The sequence below is a fragment of the Watersipora subatra genome, chromosome 7 (assembly GCF_963576615.1).
Source record: "Watersipora subatra chromosome 7, tzWatSuba1.1, whole genome shotgun sequence".
In the NCBI taxonomy this organism is placed as follows: domain Eukaryota; kingdom Metazoa; phylum Bryozoa; class Gymnolaemata; order Cheilostomatida; family Watersiporidae; genus Watersipora; species Watersipora subatra.
This window is the reverse complement of record NC_088714.1, coordinates 35,917,564-35,934,211: the sequence shown is the minus strand read 5'-3', so window position 1 is coordinate 35,934,211 and position 16,648 is coordinate 35,917,564. Positions and strand designations below refer to the sequence as shown.

General features: G+C 35.6%; 1 protein-coding gene across 5 annotated transcripts in view; it reads right to left on the bottom strand.

Annotated features, from left to right (window-relative positions):
- Nucleotides 1–11,440: 11,440 nt before the first annotated feature.
- The window catches only part of LOC137399204 (kinectin-like), a 51,160-nt gene continuing 45,952 nt past the window's right edge, over nucleotides 11,441–16,648 (bottom strand). For 4 of the 5 annotated variants that reach the window (XM_068085207.1, XM_068085212.1, XM_068085211.1 and 1 more), the window contains 2 exons: nucleotides 13,011–13,076; nucleotides 11,441–12,089 (listed from right to left, as the gene is read on the bottom strand). In XM_068085207.1, coding sequence (XP_067941308.1) covers nucleotides 12,036–12,089; nucleotides 13,011–13,076 — 120 coding nt within the window. In that variant the 3' untranslated portion in view covers nucleotides 11,441–12,035. The remainder of the gene's footprint in view (nucleotides 12,090–13,010; nucleotides 13,077–16,648) is intronic. The other variant, XM_068085210.1, reaches the window with a different exon arrangement.

Genomic DNA, 16,648 nt, shown 5'->3' with positions numbered 1-16,648 from the left:
AATGTCTTGACTCACCAATTCTGCAACTATTGGCAGCATCCTGGAAGATTTTGATCTGTGCATGCTTAGCTTTCTTTTTGCGTTTCTGGAACTTACTGATCTCTGGAGCACCAGCCATCGTCAAATCTACTCTTCGTGGGAGCTCAACTAAATATAAATAGATCAGGCTTTCGTAAATAATAATAATCACTCAAGATTAATCACTCAAAATTAATCACTCAAGATTAGTCACTCAAGATTAATCACTCAAGATTAATCATTCAAGATTAATGCGTTGAATCAAATTGCTTATGCAGGCACACGTGTAATCCTAATTCTTAAAAGCTTTAGAAGATAGCTTTATTTTATATTTTGTTGCTTAATATAACATAATGCTATGTAATGGGACATGACATAATAGAATGCAAAATAAGACTGCACAATGATACATAATGTATAATGTACGTATGCACATATAAGTAAATATAATATAGCATAAAATCAATATAGTATTGCATGAAATAATGTAAATACTATAATATTCTATAATATAACATAATAACATATCATTCAACATAATATAATATAAGAAAAGACAAAGTAGAAAATAAATAGATATTTAAATAAAACATGACATTCCAAAGTTATAAAACTATTTGGTAACATCAAAACTTGAAGTTCAATACATATTTCTTTAGCAATGTAAAATACTTAACTAAAAATACCACTGTTATTCAATTATTAGGCCTACGTTGTTTTACTTTTTTATGAAATTTCATCTTGCACTTGTAATTACTTTGTATAAGTGAACATATAGTATTTATTTAATTATCTGTTCATTATCTTTTCATTTGCTTCAATGATTTGTTAACTAGCATACAGTATTTGAGAAGGCGTCTTCACTTGAGAGTTAATGTACATGTACTTAAAGCACATAAATTACATAATTTTTTTATTATATTTTTCAATACATCAGAGTCTTGGCTTTTGAATGAGCCTATATTCAATACACAAAGAATAATAGAACTATGAAAAACGGGGTGTCAAAGGTACGTCCTGCAAAAAAAACACTTGGTTCAGGTACTCAAAATGTGACGACCTAATTCTCATTTAGCCTTAGGTCGTCGATCCCTTTCGCTGCCATTGAGGCTGTGTTTTTCTGTGACAATCGGTGCTGTTAAACCCGGAGAGCGCTAATAATAAACTAAGATTCTAGATAATCAACAATGCCCGCGATCGTGCTAACGCCGACCAATACAAACACATGTTCTGGGTTAATTAATTATGCTTCAATAAATGTACTGTCGTTGATAAAGGTAATGAGATCACATCAATTAAATTATGACCTGAGGGTTGCGTGGCCCTAGGACTGAACGTCAATTGCACTTTCACGTGATCACACAATGCTTGAAATTAATTAGTCTCAGTCGTCACCGCAACATCACATTAAAAATAAAGAGCTAGTGCATAATATCATCGGGGAAATATAGTATGGTTCTTGGAGTCTGAGGTACTTATCATAGAAATAATATGTACATGGAGAACTAATGACACTGATTCCTTTGTCATCTTCATTTGTTCTCTGGAGTTGTCCTACCTTCGCCTGCCATTAGCGTCATTATCGTAGTTGATAAATAAGCAGTATGAGCACACAACAACGAATATGAGAATTGTGACGTCACAATTTTCGAGACTACAACAGTAAACTTTTTCGCGGTAAAGCTCTGGGGAAATCCTATAAACACCAACCAATGTCTGTCTCACCATGGCAAACAATAGCTCATTCGAAAGCCAAGACGCTGATATATTGAAATATACAATAAAAAAGTTATGTAATTTATGTGCTTTAACTAGACTGAGCGCACCACCAATTCATGCATTCAATTGTGCCTAGAACTTGACCAGACATGATTTGGAATTAAAATAATAGGAATATTCAAGGTCACTAGAAATGCAGAGCTTTCCAGCAAATTTGATTGTTAAAGATAAAGCTTCTGTTTTGATGAGGAGTTTGTTTGGTTGGTTATTTATTTTGAATTTATCTACATGGTGACCTTATGGTGACCTTGAGTATGTATTTAATTATTGGCTCATTAATTCTTCACCTTATCTGAAGATTCGCTGATTGAAACACTTCTTTTATTCTAGATTTTTAAAATATCAACTATTACATATACAACATATCAATATTACTATTGCATAACCCAACCAATATGTTGGAAAATTCTGTGTTAACACCAATTAACCACGTCACTTTAAACATCTATTTTAAACTTATTGATCACTAGCTGTGTGCCGTAGCGGGCATCTATTACTCGTGCCATATCGAGCATCTATTACTTGTGCCATATCGCGCATCTATTACTTGTGCCATATCGCACATCTATTACTCGTGCCATATCGCGCATTTATTACTCGTGCCATATCGCGCATCTATTACTCATGCCATATCGCACATCTATTACTCGTGCCATATCGAGCATCTATTACTCGTGCCATATCGAGCATCTATTACTCGTGCCATATCGCACATCTATTACTCGTGCCATATCGCGCATCTATTACTTGTGCCATATCATGCATCTATTACTTGTGCCATATCATGCATCTATTACTTGTGCCATATCGAGCATCTGTTACTCGTACAACTAGGGACAACTAACTTCAATCTGTCTTTGGCTGTTGATCGCTAGTCTAGGCTCAGTACATCAATATTCAAAAACCGCTCTGGTTCTCCGCTAACCAAGAGTAAATGAAGAAGAAATGCTAACAACTGATAATGTTACAGGATGTTAAGCTATTCTGATGGAGAGGCATTTTAGAACAGTCCATTAGTCTTTGTTGCGCTGTTGATGACGCTAATTCTAAAAGTACTTGCTAAAAGAGCATAAAATACTGACAAACAAGCTTACCCAATTGTGTTCCCTGGGGCAGATCATCGTCTAAGGCGCTTGGACCTTGATGGTAAGCCTGAGCCCTGACAGCGCACTGCGCAGACACTGGGGGTGGTTGGCAAATGGAGGGTGATCGGTTATGAAAAGAAGGGCTACGAGTTTGAAAATTTGGCTGGTTCATATTTGCATCCATTTTATTACCTCCCGTATAGTCATATTCGTACTCGGCATCCTCACCAGGAGTTGCTGGTTTTTGCTTTCTTCTTCGTACCTTTGCTCTCCCTGGTCTGATTAGAGACATATAGAGGCCAATTACATTTACCCAAATAAATGTTTATGTAATTTTATTGGAAATAAAATTTATAACAAACGCTCTGATAAACTTAATTCTGATAGCAAAACTATATAAAGCAGTTTTTTATTTGGCAGCTAAGTAGAGATCTCGCTTTCAATAACTATAAAGCAATTTTACTTTCAAGTAAAATTAAAGTAAGCTATAAAGTAAGCTTACTTCCTTAAGACACACATAGCGCTTGTACAACTTTTATATGGATAGTTTGTTGTAAGTTCAACTGGCGATAAAACTAGGCTGTGAAAACTCTATTTCAAGCCTTTTTGATTTGAAAAAATCTAACAGCTTTTACTCGTTATGCTATAAAGTTGATGCTTACTAACATACATTTATTGTGAATATTAATAATTGCTATAATAACAATAATATAATAGCTGTATGAAGCATTTTAATTACTTACGACGACATTACAACTCCAATTACTTCATTAAATTTGTAAATCTAGCAAGCACAAATTTGTGACATCATATATATATGCTTAATAGCTGGCACTCTAATTGTTAAAATAGTTTCTATTGCTATTTAAAAGCACCAGAGTAGTAATCGATTCAGTAAACATCCGCGGGCTATTTCTTACTAAAATTGTAGCAACTTATTTAAAAATATTTATGCAAAATTATTAAAATGCATTGCAGAAGTGAATATTGCTCTAAGTTAAAATTTAATAAATACAAGTACTAAAGTCTTTTGCTCTCAATGATGTACTTTTCAGGATGAAGCAAATATTCATGTTATACAACAATATGTGGAGAGGTTGGAAGGAACACTAAATAACATCTAGGCACAAGTATTATAATGGTAAGAAAATCAATTATTCTTTTACATTCTTGGAGTAATAAGTTAGAATACTTGTAAAGCAGTCATTGGTTTAATATTGACTGCTTTACAAATAGATCTTTCTTTTTGGAAGATTAAGTGAAATTGTCCAGTCCTATCATGCACTAAAATGTGGGAGGCAAAAAGACATTGGTGGTCGTGAGTACCTTGTGCCAACTTGTTAGAACATGGGTTATGACGAGCCATTGGTGGTCATACCACACATGTTAATGCTCACTGCAACAGTTGTATATTGCACGATTCTTTTATTATTTAAGGGCCTAAGACTTTAACTACAATATTAGGCTAAGCGAAATTGTGTACAAATTCAGTTTTTATAGCACACATCTGTGCGTCTCCAATCACAAACAGCTGATTGTAAAACAGAAAAACGTGGAACAGGTATGTCATTGCATTTGTAAAAAGAGAGGTATGAATTAGGCAGTAAAGAAATGCTATATATATATTTGTATATATGTGTATATCTAAATATATATATACATATCATTTATATATAAATAATTATATATTTATGTATATGTTTACATTTAAATATCTATATATATTTCTAAAAGTTTGTGTATATGTCCAGCCATAGCTATTAAAATCTTGGAATTAAAATTTCGCATTTGATGGATTTGAACTCACGAAGATCTTAACTGCAAAAACCAGATACACGCGCTCTACCACTGAGCTATACAATGGGTATCAATCATGTCATAATGATATACCGTATAGAATATGTACATGCTAAATGACGTATTATTTGAAACTCTATGATTTCTATTGAACTACTCTACTCTTTCTATTGATTCTACTCTATGAAACACGGTGCTACTTTGTATTTTCTTGAACTTTTATTTTTGGTTTGTGGTGAGGTTCAATTGCTATATCGAGGTCAAGGCCAATTATCTTCACACAAAAAATTGTATTATCTCTGTAGGAAGAGCCTCGACATTCTTTCTCCGTTCGAACAGACATAGACAGTACGATGTCTCATTTTTACACTTTCACTGGTATCGAGAGGTACCAGTATCATCGTATTCAAAGTTCAGGTGGAACAGTAACATTTTTATACACATACTTTTATGCAAGAAATGTTACTATTAATTTAATATATTCAGGATTATTATCTTGTTTTCTCAGTTTGTATTAATTGCATCATTAATGTATGATCATCTTTTATTGTAATTGTAGCAAAACAGACTTAATTTAGCTATCACTGGCTAATTATTTCCCATTTACATTGAAACCCTTTTATAGTTGTTTTATTTTTTTTTAAATTTATTTGACCTGCAAAAACATTTTCCTCATCCCGTGAAGTTTGAAAATTGCAGTTGTTTGACAAACTTTAAAAACCTTTACAATTGGTTTTATTTTCTCTCTTAATTTATTTTAACTACACAAAACACCTTTCTCCTAATATACGGCTTGAAAGTTAGAATGGCAAATGTTCTTATATGTTAAATACAAATCAATTTTCTGTCCTAAGACTTTTTTATTACCCAGGAAACACCGGGTGGTACAGCTAATATTTACCTATATGTATTCGGTAAGTCTCAGTGTTTGGTGGGTTTTTTGTGATTCAGTCTGTTCAGCTATAGTAATTGGTATCTAGTTATGACAAATCCGTTGTACAAAAGATTTGATCTCCGAACCTCCTGATCACCAGGCCATCACCTAACCAATTGAGTTACATTAGATGAATGGTTTTATTAGGCGAGTGAGTAACTATCGCCTGATAATCAGACTAATTTGACTATCAGAGTTGAAATATGCATAGTGCTCTTCATTACGCAATGTCACTAACGCTTGCTCTCATAGCTTTTATTAGCGAGTTTACTTAAATTTCTAGCTTACTCAAATTAGCCATTGGCAATGTTCCAGACTAATGGCAAGTGATAGGCAACTACATCACCCGCCACTGTTTGCAAGCTTTTTTAATATCCGTGTAACACCGGGTATTCGGCTAGTATATCTTATAGCTATAAATCTCAATGTCTGTCCGTCTGTCCATCTACATATAGCTATTAAAACATTAGAATGAAAAGCTTGCTTCTTGCTGTGCTGGACTTGAACTCGCAGAGATCAAGAGATCACAACTACAAGTTTCTAACCACACATTTAGCCACTGAGCTACACAGTCCTTTGGATTCCATTGCTCTTATCATACACCGTATACCCATTTCTCGATTGCACTCGCTAAATGACATATTAATTGATACACTGCCCCCACAGGTTATGATGCCTCTGTCTCAAAATATTTTTTGCCTAACTCTATAAAACACGATGCTTTTTTGTCCTCACCAGACTAAGCGAATTCATTTTTTGCCATAAAATATCAACAAAAGTTTCTTTCAAAATTAAAATTTGGTGATTGTTGTACTGATTACAACGAAATAACAAAAATGTCAAGATGTTATTTTGCCGCTATCTCAGTTCAGCGTTATCCGTTATGGTTAAAATGGATTTGCAAATGGATACCGGTAAGTGATGAAATTTTAGTTGAAAGTTTGAAGTTGACTAAAATACATACTAAAACTTTCTTCAAGTACATGTTTGTGTTTAGTAAATTAAATTCATTTAAGTTAAACTCATCGTTTATATTACACGTCTGTCTCAAAGGTAAGATCTCTGCACGTAGTACATTATAATGTTACAGTTTCTTGCAGACCAGAACTACAAAATGCACTCAAGTTATTGTAGGCAGTTATAGTTACTAAGGTTAACATATTGTTTTGCTGAGCTACTTTTTAACGATGAGGATTTGGATGATTTTTACGAGGAGGTGATTGCATTAATTAATTACTATGGGTTTCTATAATACTCTAAATGTCTGTACGATATTTTTGCCTTATGATGCCAACACTGGAATGAACTAAAATCGTTTAATTGTATTCGAAATAATTTTTCATTGTAATCATAGCAAAACAGACGATATTTAACCATCACTTGCTAATGATTTCACATTTACATTTAAACACCTTTACAGTTTTATTCTTCCTCCTAATTTATTTCAACAAAACACTTCTTTCATGATATGAAATATAAAAGTTACATTTGTTTGAAAAAGTTTGAAAACCTTTACAGTTGTTTTATTTTGTCTTTTCATTCATTCAAACTGCACAAAAACACTTTTCTTATGAAGTTTAAAAGTTAGAATGATAAATGTTGTATGTGTTGAGTAAAAATAAATTTTCTGTCCAAAGCTTTTTTCATTACCTGGGCAACACCGGGAATTCACATAGTATAATTTATATATGTAAATATATATCTCAAAATTTTTGTGTATGTGTTTGTCGGTTTGTCCAGCTAATAGTTAATAAAATTTAGAATTGAAATATCCATTTCATGTTGGATTTGATCTTGGAACCTCCAGTTTACCACAAATATCTTACCAATTAAACTACGGGAGATGCATTGAATCCTGAAGCGATATGAGCTGTCATTTCGGTTAAAATAGGCATAATATCCTCCATTACGTAATGTCACTAAAGCTTTCTCTCACGGCTCATATTGGAAGTTTAGCAATACGGATAGTAGCTACTCAAATTAGTCTTTGGCAATGTACCAGGCTAATGGCAAGTGGCAGGCAACTACATTACCTGCAACTGTGTATAAGTTTTTTTAAATATTGTGCAATGCCAGACATTCGGCTAGTATATATATGTCTAGACATTTATATCAGATATATATGACCAGACATTCGGCTAGTATATATATGTCTAGACATTTATATCAGATATATATGACCAGACATTCGGCTAGTATATATATGTCTAGACATTTATATCAGATATATATGACCAGACATTCGGCTAGTATATATGTCTAGACATTTATATCAGATATATATGACCAGACATTCGGCTAGTATATATATATGTCTAGACATTTATATCAGATATATATGACCAGACATTCGGCTAGTATATATATGTCTAGACATTTATATCAGATATATATGACCAGACATTCGGCTAGTATATATATGTCTAGACATTTATATCAGATATATATGACCAGACATTCGGCTAGTATATATGTCTAGACATTTATATCAGATATATATGACCAGACATTCGGCTAGTATATATATGTCTAGACATTTATATCAGATATATATGACCAGACATTCGGCTAGTATCTATATGTATGTATATATGTGTCTGTATCATGAGTATATGCTCCTTCACTTCGGTTTGCTTGAGCACTCTGTGAGAGAAGTGGCACTATTAGTCTTTGTGCAAAGCTCATCACTTTTGTGATTTGAGCACTCTGGTGTCAGCACATTGACTTTCTTAAAGTCTGTGAGGCAACTTAGTTGTTTCGTGGCAGGAAGTCAACTCTCATTGGTAATGGGATTTGTGTCCCTTGCGTAAGCTCTGAGCTGCACTGATGAGGCTTCAATAGCCGAAACAATACTGTCTGTAGCATGAGTGTATATATATATATTAGTAGAAAATGGTAAAACTTATGATAAATTTCAATGTATATAATACATATTTATACTCGTGCTACAGACTGTACTGTTTCAGCTATTGAAGCCTCATTATTGCAGCTCAGAGCAAGAAAGGGAGATAACTTCCATTACCAATGAGGGCTGGCTTTTTGCCATGAAACAACTAAGTTTTCTCACAAACTAAGCAAGTCAATGCGCGACACAAGAGTGCTCAAATCACAAAAGTGATGAGCTTTGCAATAAGCCTAAGAGTGTCACACCTCTCACAGAGTGCTCAACCAGAGATGCTATATTTAAATAAATACAGTTTTCTATCAGTGTTAGTTTTTCTAAAATTAAATTCAAACAAAATATATGCATAGTGATCTGACCATAGCCATTGCATAATTAATTTAAAGACTGCAAGGACTTTAAAGCCAATTATTCATGGAATAGAAAGCCAAGAATAGGTCAACAAAGTATAGTACTGTATATTGTAAGACGAGAGCTAAAGATTTGCAATATGTGAGTCACCTTGGTCTAGCCAAGTGTCACTCTTAATGGCTCTGCAAAGAGATCTTTGTATCTTCTGGACTCAAGATAAACAAAACATAATTATCTGCATGCACAAACGTAAAAATTGCAAGAAAAACAGATGCCATCTTACCATAATCACTGCACGCAGCTTGCGCACTCTGTGCTAGTACTGTGCAAGCTGAGTTCTACTATTAAGGGTTTGAGGGTGTCCTTTCTACAACAGTCATAGAGAACTTAGTGTAGCACAGCTCAATTTGGATGAAGTTTTATGAAAGTACACTATGTAATGTTGGTTCTATAAAACAGATTGCATTGCCATAGAATGCTCCACAGTTTATGAAATATGAGAATTTTAGAAAATTGACAATAACTTTTTGGTTCTGTTTAGCGTAAATGTAAACCCTACACCAAAAGAAAGCGATAGGAAAAAGGAGAAGCCGTTGATGCAACCTATAGTTACTGGTTAGTAAGGTACTATAAAATCATCAAATGTCATGAGTTGGAGTCTTGCTCTAAGTGGTGATTTCTTCTAACCTTTAACCCTGGCTCCGGGCAGGCAGACGGGCAGAGCTCTTTTTATGGTAAAATATATATTTTTGTTTTACATTGTTTTAGTCGTATAAATTTTTTTTGCTCCAAAAGACATGCTTGTGGAAATTAAAAAAAATTAACGTTGATGGTGTACGCTCCCTCATTGGCTAGTGACCCATGTTTTTTCTTGGGTGCTTAAATGCTAGTGGACAATGTCAACATTGTTCTTTGAAAACAAATTGATATCAATTACATATTTAATTGAAACTCTAGCAGGTTACATTTGGATGACTTGCTTGAGCTGAAAATACATGTTCACTTTGTCAAAAGAGATTTGTACCTTGCCAATACAAACTGGACTGCTGGTCAGTGGCACTCAGTGCTATATAAAAACCAGCAGATGGTCTCCTTGCCATACCTGCTAACTCTCACGCATTGGGCGTGAGACTCACACAATCATCCCAAAAAAATGCAAATGCGTGAGATTTTTGCCCCAATTTCCACAATTTTATATATACTATCATTGATACATCAATTGTCTCAAAACCAAATCTCACGCATTGCCCCGCTCTTGGGTTGGCAGGTCTGCTCCTTGCTGATTCGTATAGCACAGCTGGTAAAGTAGGAAATGGAACAAGAAAATAAATTAACAATTCATCAGTCTTTAATCAAGGAAAGGCTCAGAATAAGCATAAAAATAATAAAACCGGCCAATTTTCATTAATCGGCCAGATGTTTTGTGGGCAAAAATCTGTAAAGAATTTATGTTTGAAGCTCCTATAACACTTGTCATCTGGTTTGGTACCCAAGGCACTAATTTCCTATACAACTTTTTATCAGTTCGGACTCGATCAAAAACTAAATGCAGTTTATGCTACTGGCTGGTATTCCCGAAATAACTTGGCCTTGTTGTGATGGCTTAAAAGCTAGGCAAATGCAAGGTCAGTGACCGCCTATGGACAATCTGCTGATCACAAGCAAGCGCTCCAGTATAGCTGGGACTGAAAGTCAATCAACAAGTAAAGCCTGGTTCTCATATCGATTGCGAGACACCGGCGAAATATTGTGCAGCAAAACACTTGGGACGCTAGGCGGCTATGTTCAAATGAAGCTGCATCACTAATAACGGCATAAAAATGTTCGCTCGCCATGCTGTTTCGATAATGCTGACCTGCACATTTCAGGAAGTTTTTGCCTGCGGCTCTTCGGGAGATTTGAACAGCGATAAACTCTTGCATTGTCACCGCTAATAGCCTGCGGTGTTGCTGCCGATGCTTTGTGACGCGTATAGGAACCAGGCTTTAAGCAATAGCATCCTCCCATCAGTCGTTACAGCCCTAGCTAGAACACCTACGTACATTGTAGGCGCCTATCAGAGAGCATACACACAGCCTACCTTAGTTTTTTATAATGTACTCTAATACAATGAGGGCGGTGAAGGCAGACTGGATGCAAGAACTGTTTTCTGATTAACAGATACATGTACACATGGTTTCACCAATGCATTATCTTATGAAGGTGAACATGGCACAAGATCACTGAGTAGGATTAATTATAATACAGAGCTATACCTCACATTCTGGTCAAACACTGAACATGTAACAACGGCGAAACTTTTCAAGATATACGTGTAGGTCAACTGATGAGAAGGGCTATATATTGATATCTACATGGATCCAGTTTTTCTTTTACTCTTGGGTCAAAACTGAGGGTGAGAAAACAATAGTTATGAAGCAGTTTGGATCTAACAAAGATGAAAGTTTAACATCTAAAATACTCACCATTTCTTCAACCTGGTTGAAAACACGGACATCGACAACTCTATCGATTACCGGCACATTAATGAATAAAAATGAACAAACAAGCTTAGAAGAACAAAGAGAATCTACATAGTATATAAATTATTATATTATTATTTATCTGAAGAAGCAACTTGGTTGAATATAATAATTTAATTGTGTAATAGAATAATCAGTTATAAGATATCAATGTGAAATGATAAAACAAACAAGCGACATACAAACTTGGAGAGAGAGAAATGCCAGTGTCTTCAAATCAAACAGATACAAGAATATACATATAGACTTGTTTCCAGCACATGTGTAAGAAAGATGAGGAGGGACCAATCATTGCGTCCACTTTGACAAAGCAGTCGGAAATGTTTATTTGCGATGGAATGATCCGAAAATAGAAGTTAACTTTGCGTTTTAATTACAAATAGAAGCCTGACAGACAGTGAACAGACGAACGGCAACACATCTTGTCCACATCTTTCTGAGGTCATCGACATTAAAATAATCATTTTTACTAGCAATACATCTACTAAACAACTACTGCTCATCACTCGCTTCATTGGTGGCCAAACCATCATAGACATCTGCGACATGCTAGCACCATTGACACCATGGTGGCCACGATACATGTATGTTTATATTAGATTGCATACTTCAATGACTATATTTCTTGTTACCGCCGAACATTTATTCTACACGCAAGTGCCACTATCATCTCCACCGCCGCTGTTTGCCATGGCTGCCGCCTGCAAAAAATTAAAAAGATGTCAATAGTCATACGCATACTTATTTTCATAACCTAGAGGGAGTGATTGTTATTATGGTGTCATTATTCAACCAAGTGAACACACCGCGCATACTTGCCAAGTAGTTGAGAATAGTTAGATCCCGGCCAAACCGGGAGACTTGGCAAGTATGACACCACGAGTCGTGAAGTAAAAATACTGGAGACCAGCTGTAGGAAGGCCATTGCATCATCAAATAACTAACTCTACATGCTGTAGCATGAACAAGACCCAGAGGGAGCAGTTGCCAGGAATAGTTTTAATTGAATTAGATTAATATGTGAAAGATATAAAGCAATTAGAAATATGGTGAGTGAAAGACACCCTACAAGTACAGGCAATCATACCTGGTAGGAACTGTACAGATTGAAAGTTTTTTACCTCAGAATTTACAGTTTCAATAGTCACTGACAGCCTTGTATTTCTAAATTTACAATTTCACATAAAACTGAATGATCAAAAGAAATATGAAAAAGAATCAAACAAACTGGCCTTTATAAGTTAGCGGCTCAAAACCTTTGGGTTACAAATACATTGAATATTTCTTCGGCAAATTTGTAAACAGACAAGCTATCACATATTGCCACCACGTAGGTCACAGAGGACATGAGAACACCTTGTCACTTCCTGACGGACCATCACCAACAGAAACAACATTTGGAACAAATACTCCAAAGTAACGAGCCTGGGGGTACAACAATCAGCTGCAGAAAGCAGTCAAACCTGACATTACAATATATCCATATATGGCCTATCTTTTAAATAGGGCATAGATTTGAAAACAGATAAGACGAATAAGGGAGAGCTGAAGCCAGATGTTAGCTGCGGAGCAGTCAAGGTGCCCTCACCACACATAACTCAGCCGTAGCTGCGCATACTAACCAAGTGCTGGGCAAGCTGTCTACTTTTTAATTGTTCATCTTTCAGAGCATTTTCTAGTCTAGAAAGCTGTATAAAAATAAAATATTTGAGGACTGTTGTACAACCACCCTATATAGAAAAATTGTTACAAAGCTTGACTATACCATTTAAATTTATAAGGTGCAAAACAACAAGGAACTAATCGTGTCTAGCCATAGAATTGCAGAGTTAGCTTTAAATGTAGCTAAAATTTCAGCCTTTTGTCTAGTGTAACTTTTAAAATACAAAAAAGGCTTTTTAATAGCCAAGATATAATGCCATGATAATACGTACGCAGCGATTTGAAAGCGCAATAAACATTTTGACATGACAAAAACATCCACATTATTTTCTGTCATGAAACTTGAAAATTTGATATGATTTGTCGTTAGAGAAACTTATAACTATACTTCCGTGTAATTCGAAGTAGACAAGCATTTTTTTCACTTAGAAAATACAGCTTCACGAAACTAATAAATCTCTGTTTTCAAATTCATGATCAATGAAAAGTAATGATCAATATAATAATCAATATTAATCAATTAATTATAAATATGGTTAAACCAATTAGAACACGCTCCCATAAGTAACAACCACTTTGGCTTCTGGTACAGCTTACATGCAACAATTAAATCGTATATGTATGCGTCTCTCTCTTAGCGCGTAAAATTAAACATTCTCATCACTGCCTTACTTAATGAAAATAATTTCAAAATACACTCTAATTATACAGAAACAGTTAATATTTTAACTTTACAACTACTTTTAATGACTGATCAAATAAGGCTGCAATTAACTTAAACAAGTGCTTTCCTTAAAACTGCCCAAAAGATTTTCTATGAACTCTTCTAAAATAAAAACAAAGATATCTACTTGCAAGGCAACAGTCCACACCCTGCGTGATCTTTACTATTATAATAGGAGCCGTGTCCAACTGACGCCATGCTAGGAATGTTAGAAATAAATATTGTACTGCATGAGAATCAAACCCAGATATATATATTGCAAGCCAAGCGTGCTACTACCTGCACCATTTGATCAGATTTTCACATCTAAGAATAATTGTGCACATACTTATTACATATGGTAATCTATCACGGCGCACGAGATTGCTAGCGTACTAGTCGCTACTATAATCTATCACGGCGCACAAGATTGCTAGCGTACTAGTCGCTACTATAATTTATCACGGCGCACGAGATTGCTAGCGTACTAGTCGCTACTATAATCTATCACGGCGCACGAGATTGCTAGCGTATTAGTCGCTACTATAATAAGAGCCGTGTCTGTCCAAAGCCACAGTTGAATTTTGGGAAAGAAGATTGCATCGCCCAGAATTCCAACTCCAGACTTTTTGCATGGTAGACCGACACTCCAACAACCGTACCATTCGAGTGATTGTGGAGATTTTACAATACTTGAGCATATACTGATTATATTTGACAATCTCACTGCTCACCAGACTGCCACTGTTGCTCTAAAGGCTCTCACTGCTCACCAGACTGCCACTGTTCCTCTAAAGGCTCTCACTGCTCACCAGACTGCCACTGTTCCTCTAAAGGCTCTCACTGCTCACCAGACTGCCACTGTTCCTCTAAAGGCTCTCACTGCTCACCAGACTGCCACTGTTCCTCTAAAGGCTCTCACTGCTCACCAGACTGCCACTGTTCCTCTAAAGGCTCTCACTGCTCACCAGACTGCCACTGTTCCTCTAAAGGCTCTCACTGCTCACCAGACTGCCACTGTTCCTCTAAAGGCTCTCACTGCTCACCAGACTGCCACTGTTCCTCTAAAGGCTCTCACTGCTCACCAGACTGCCACTGTTCCTCTAAAGGCTCTCACTGCTCACCAGACTGCCACTGTTCCTCTAAAGGCTCTCACTGCTCACCAGACTGCCACTGTTCCTCTAAAGGCTCTCACTGCTAACCAGACTGCCACTGTTCCTCTAAAGGCTCTCACTGCTCACCAGACTGCCACTGTTCCTCTAAAGGCTCTCACTGCTCACCAGACTGCCACTGTTCCTCTAAAGGCTCTCACTGCTCACCAGACTGCCACTGTTCCTCTAAAGGCTCGTTCACACTATATCACCGTTTCACGGCGTTTATGTCACAATACTTTAGTGATCGTCGATAATAACAATGTTCACACTATCACAAACCCATCCACGTTTACATCCGCCAATACTCCTTGACTTAGTGTTCTCATTTTACTTAATAATCTTTTTGCAAAGAAACCTCTTTGTTTTCGCTTGAATAAAAGACTAGTCCTGCAGCAACTATCATAAATGAAAATCAATAAATCACGCTGTAAGCGACCGCGAATTTTATTATCGCCGAAATGTTTTACATCATACAGGCAGTCGTCGATGACAGCTGGAAGGACGACAGAGGAATGTTTGACAGCTGCAAATTTTCCTGGCATATCTGCGCTGCTTCGTCGATACCAACGGTTTACGGTTCAAATAATCAACGATGAATGCTGCAAGGAAAACGCCGACATATGGTGAATATATGGTGATAGTGTGAACAAGTCTTTAATCTTAATAATTCTAACTGAGCATGCTCACTGACAGCTTTACTAACTAGAATATAATATTGCACCAATAAACTTTTCTCTCAATGCACATCTATTAAACTTTATATCAGCATTTTTTTTAGAACTTTTGGGCAATCAATACGCCTCGAATGGTGATGCTGTCATATCTAAACTTCTACACAACTGATAACTGTACTTCAAAATAATTCTTTTGTGGCTATTACAGGTATTAAGTATATTTGAGTAATAGCCGTGTTAAAAACCTTTTGTGGCTATTACAGGTGTTAAGTATATTTGAGTAATAGCCGTGTTAAAAACCTTTTGTGGCTATTACAGGTGTTAAGTATATTTGAGTAATAGCCGTGTTATAAACCTTTTGTGGCTATTACAGGTGTTAAGTATATTTGAGTAATAGCCGTGTTAAAAACCTTTTGTGGCTGTTACAAGTGTTAAGTATATTTGAGTAATAGCCGTGTTAAAAACCTTTCGTTAAACAAACATTTTTTCCAACTACAGTGAAACTCGGATAACTCAAGTTATCAGGACAGTCATAACTGCACGTATTTATCAGTAGATACATGTACATATACAAACTATATATCAATCAAAAGCATAGATTGCTTGTTGCAAGTTAAAGGGTCTCTCGTGTGAAGTTTTAAATATTTTTAATCAGAGTATAGATATTTTTCTATCACTTGAGATTTGTTTGTTGCTTTAGGTGATGTGACTGCCAGGACGTTCTCAGATTAAAATTGGCAAAACTTGATCGCGGTTAAAACGCTCAGAAAAAATGCGTTACCGAGTATTTTAACCAAGATAAATTTTGCAGTAAGTCAGTTATTACAAAACTGCTTTACTATTAAAAACCCATTATCAATTTTGCCGATATTACATTAAAGTTATCCAAATTTTACCTCGCTTTTCTTGCTTTCAGAGGGCTTATCGCTAGGCGGATGTTTGGTAAAATTTGATTTTTGCAAACCTTTAGAAAAGTCGTTAATGAAAATATTTGCCGATGTTGGTAATAACGAGGCCTAAGAACTACTAAAAGTCGATGTTTATCTCTATGGCTTGGAATAAAGTGA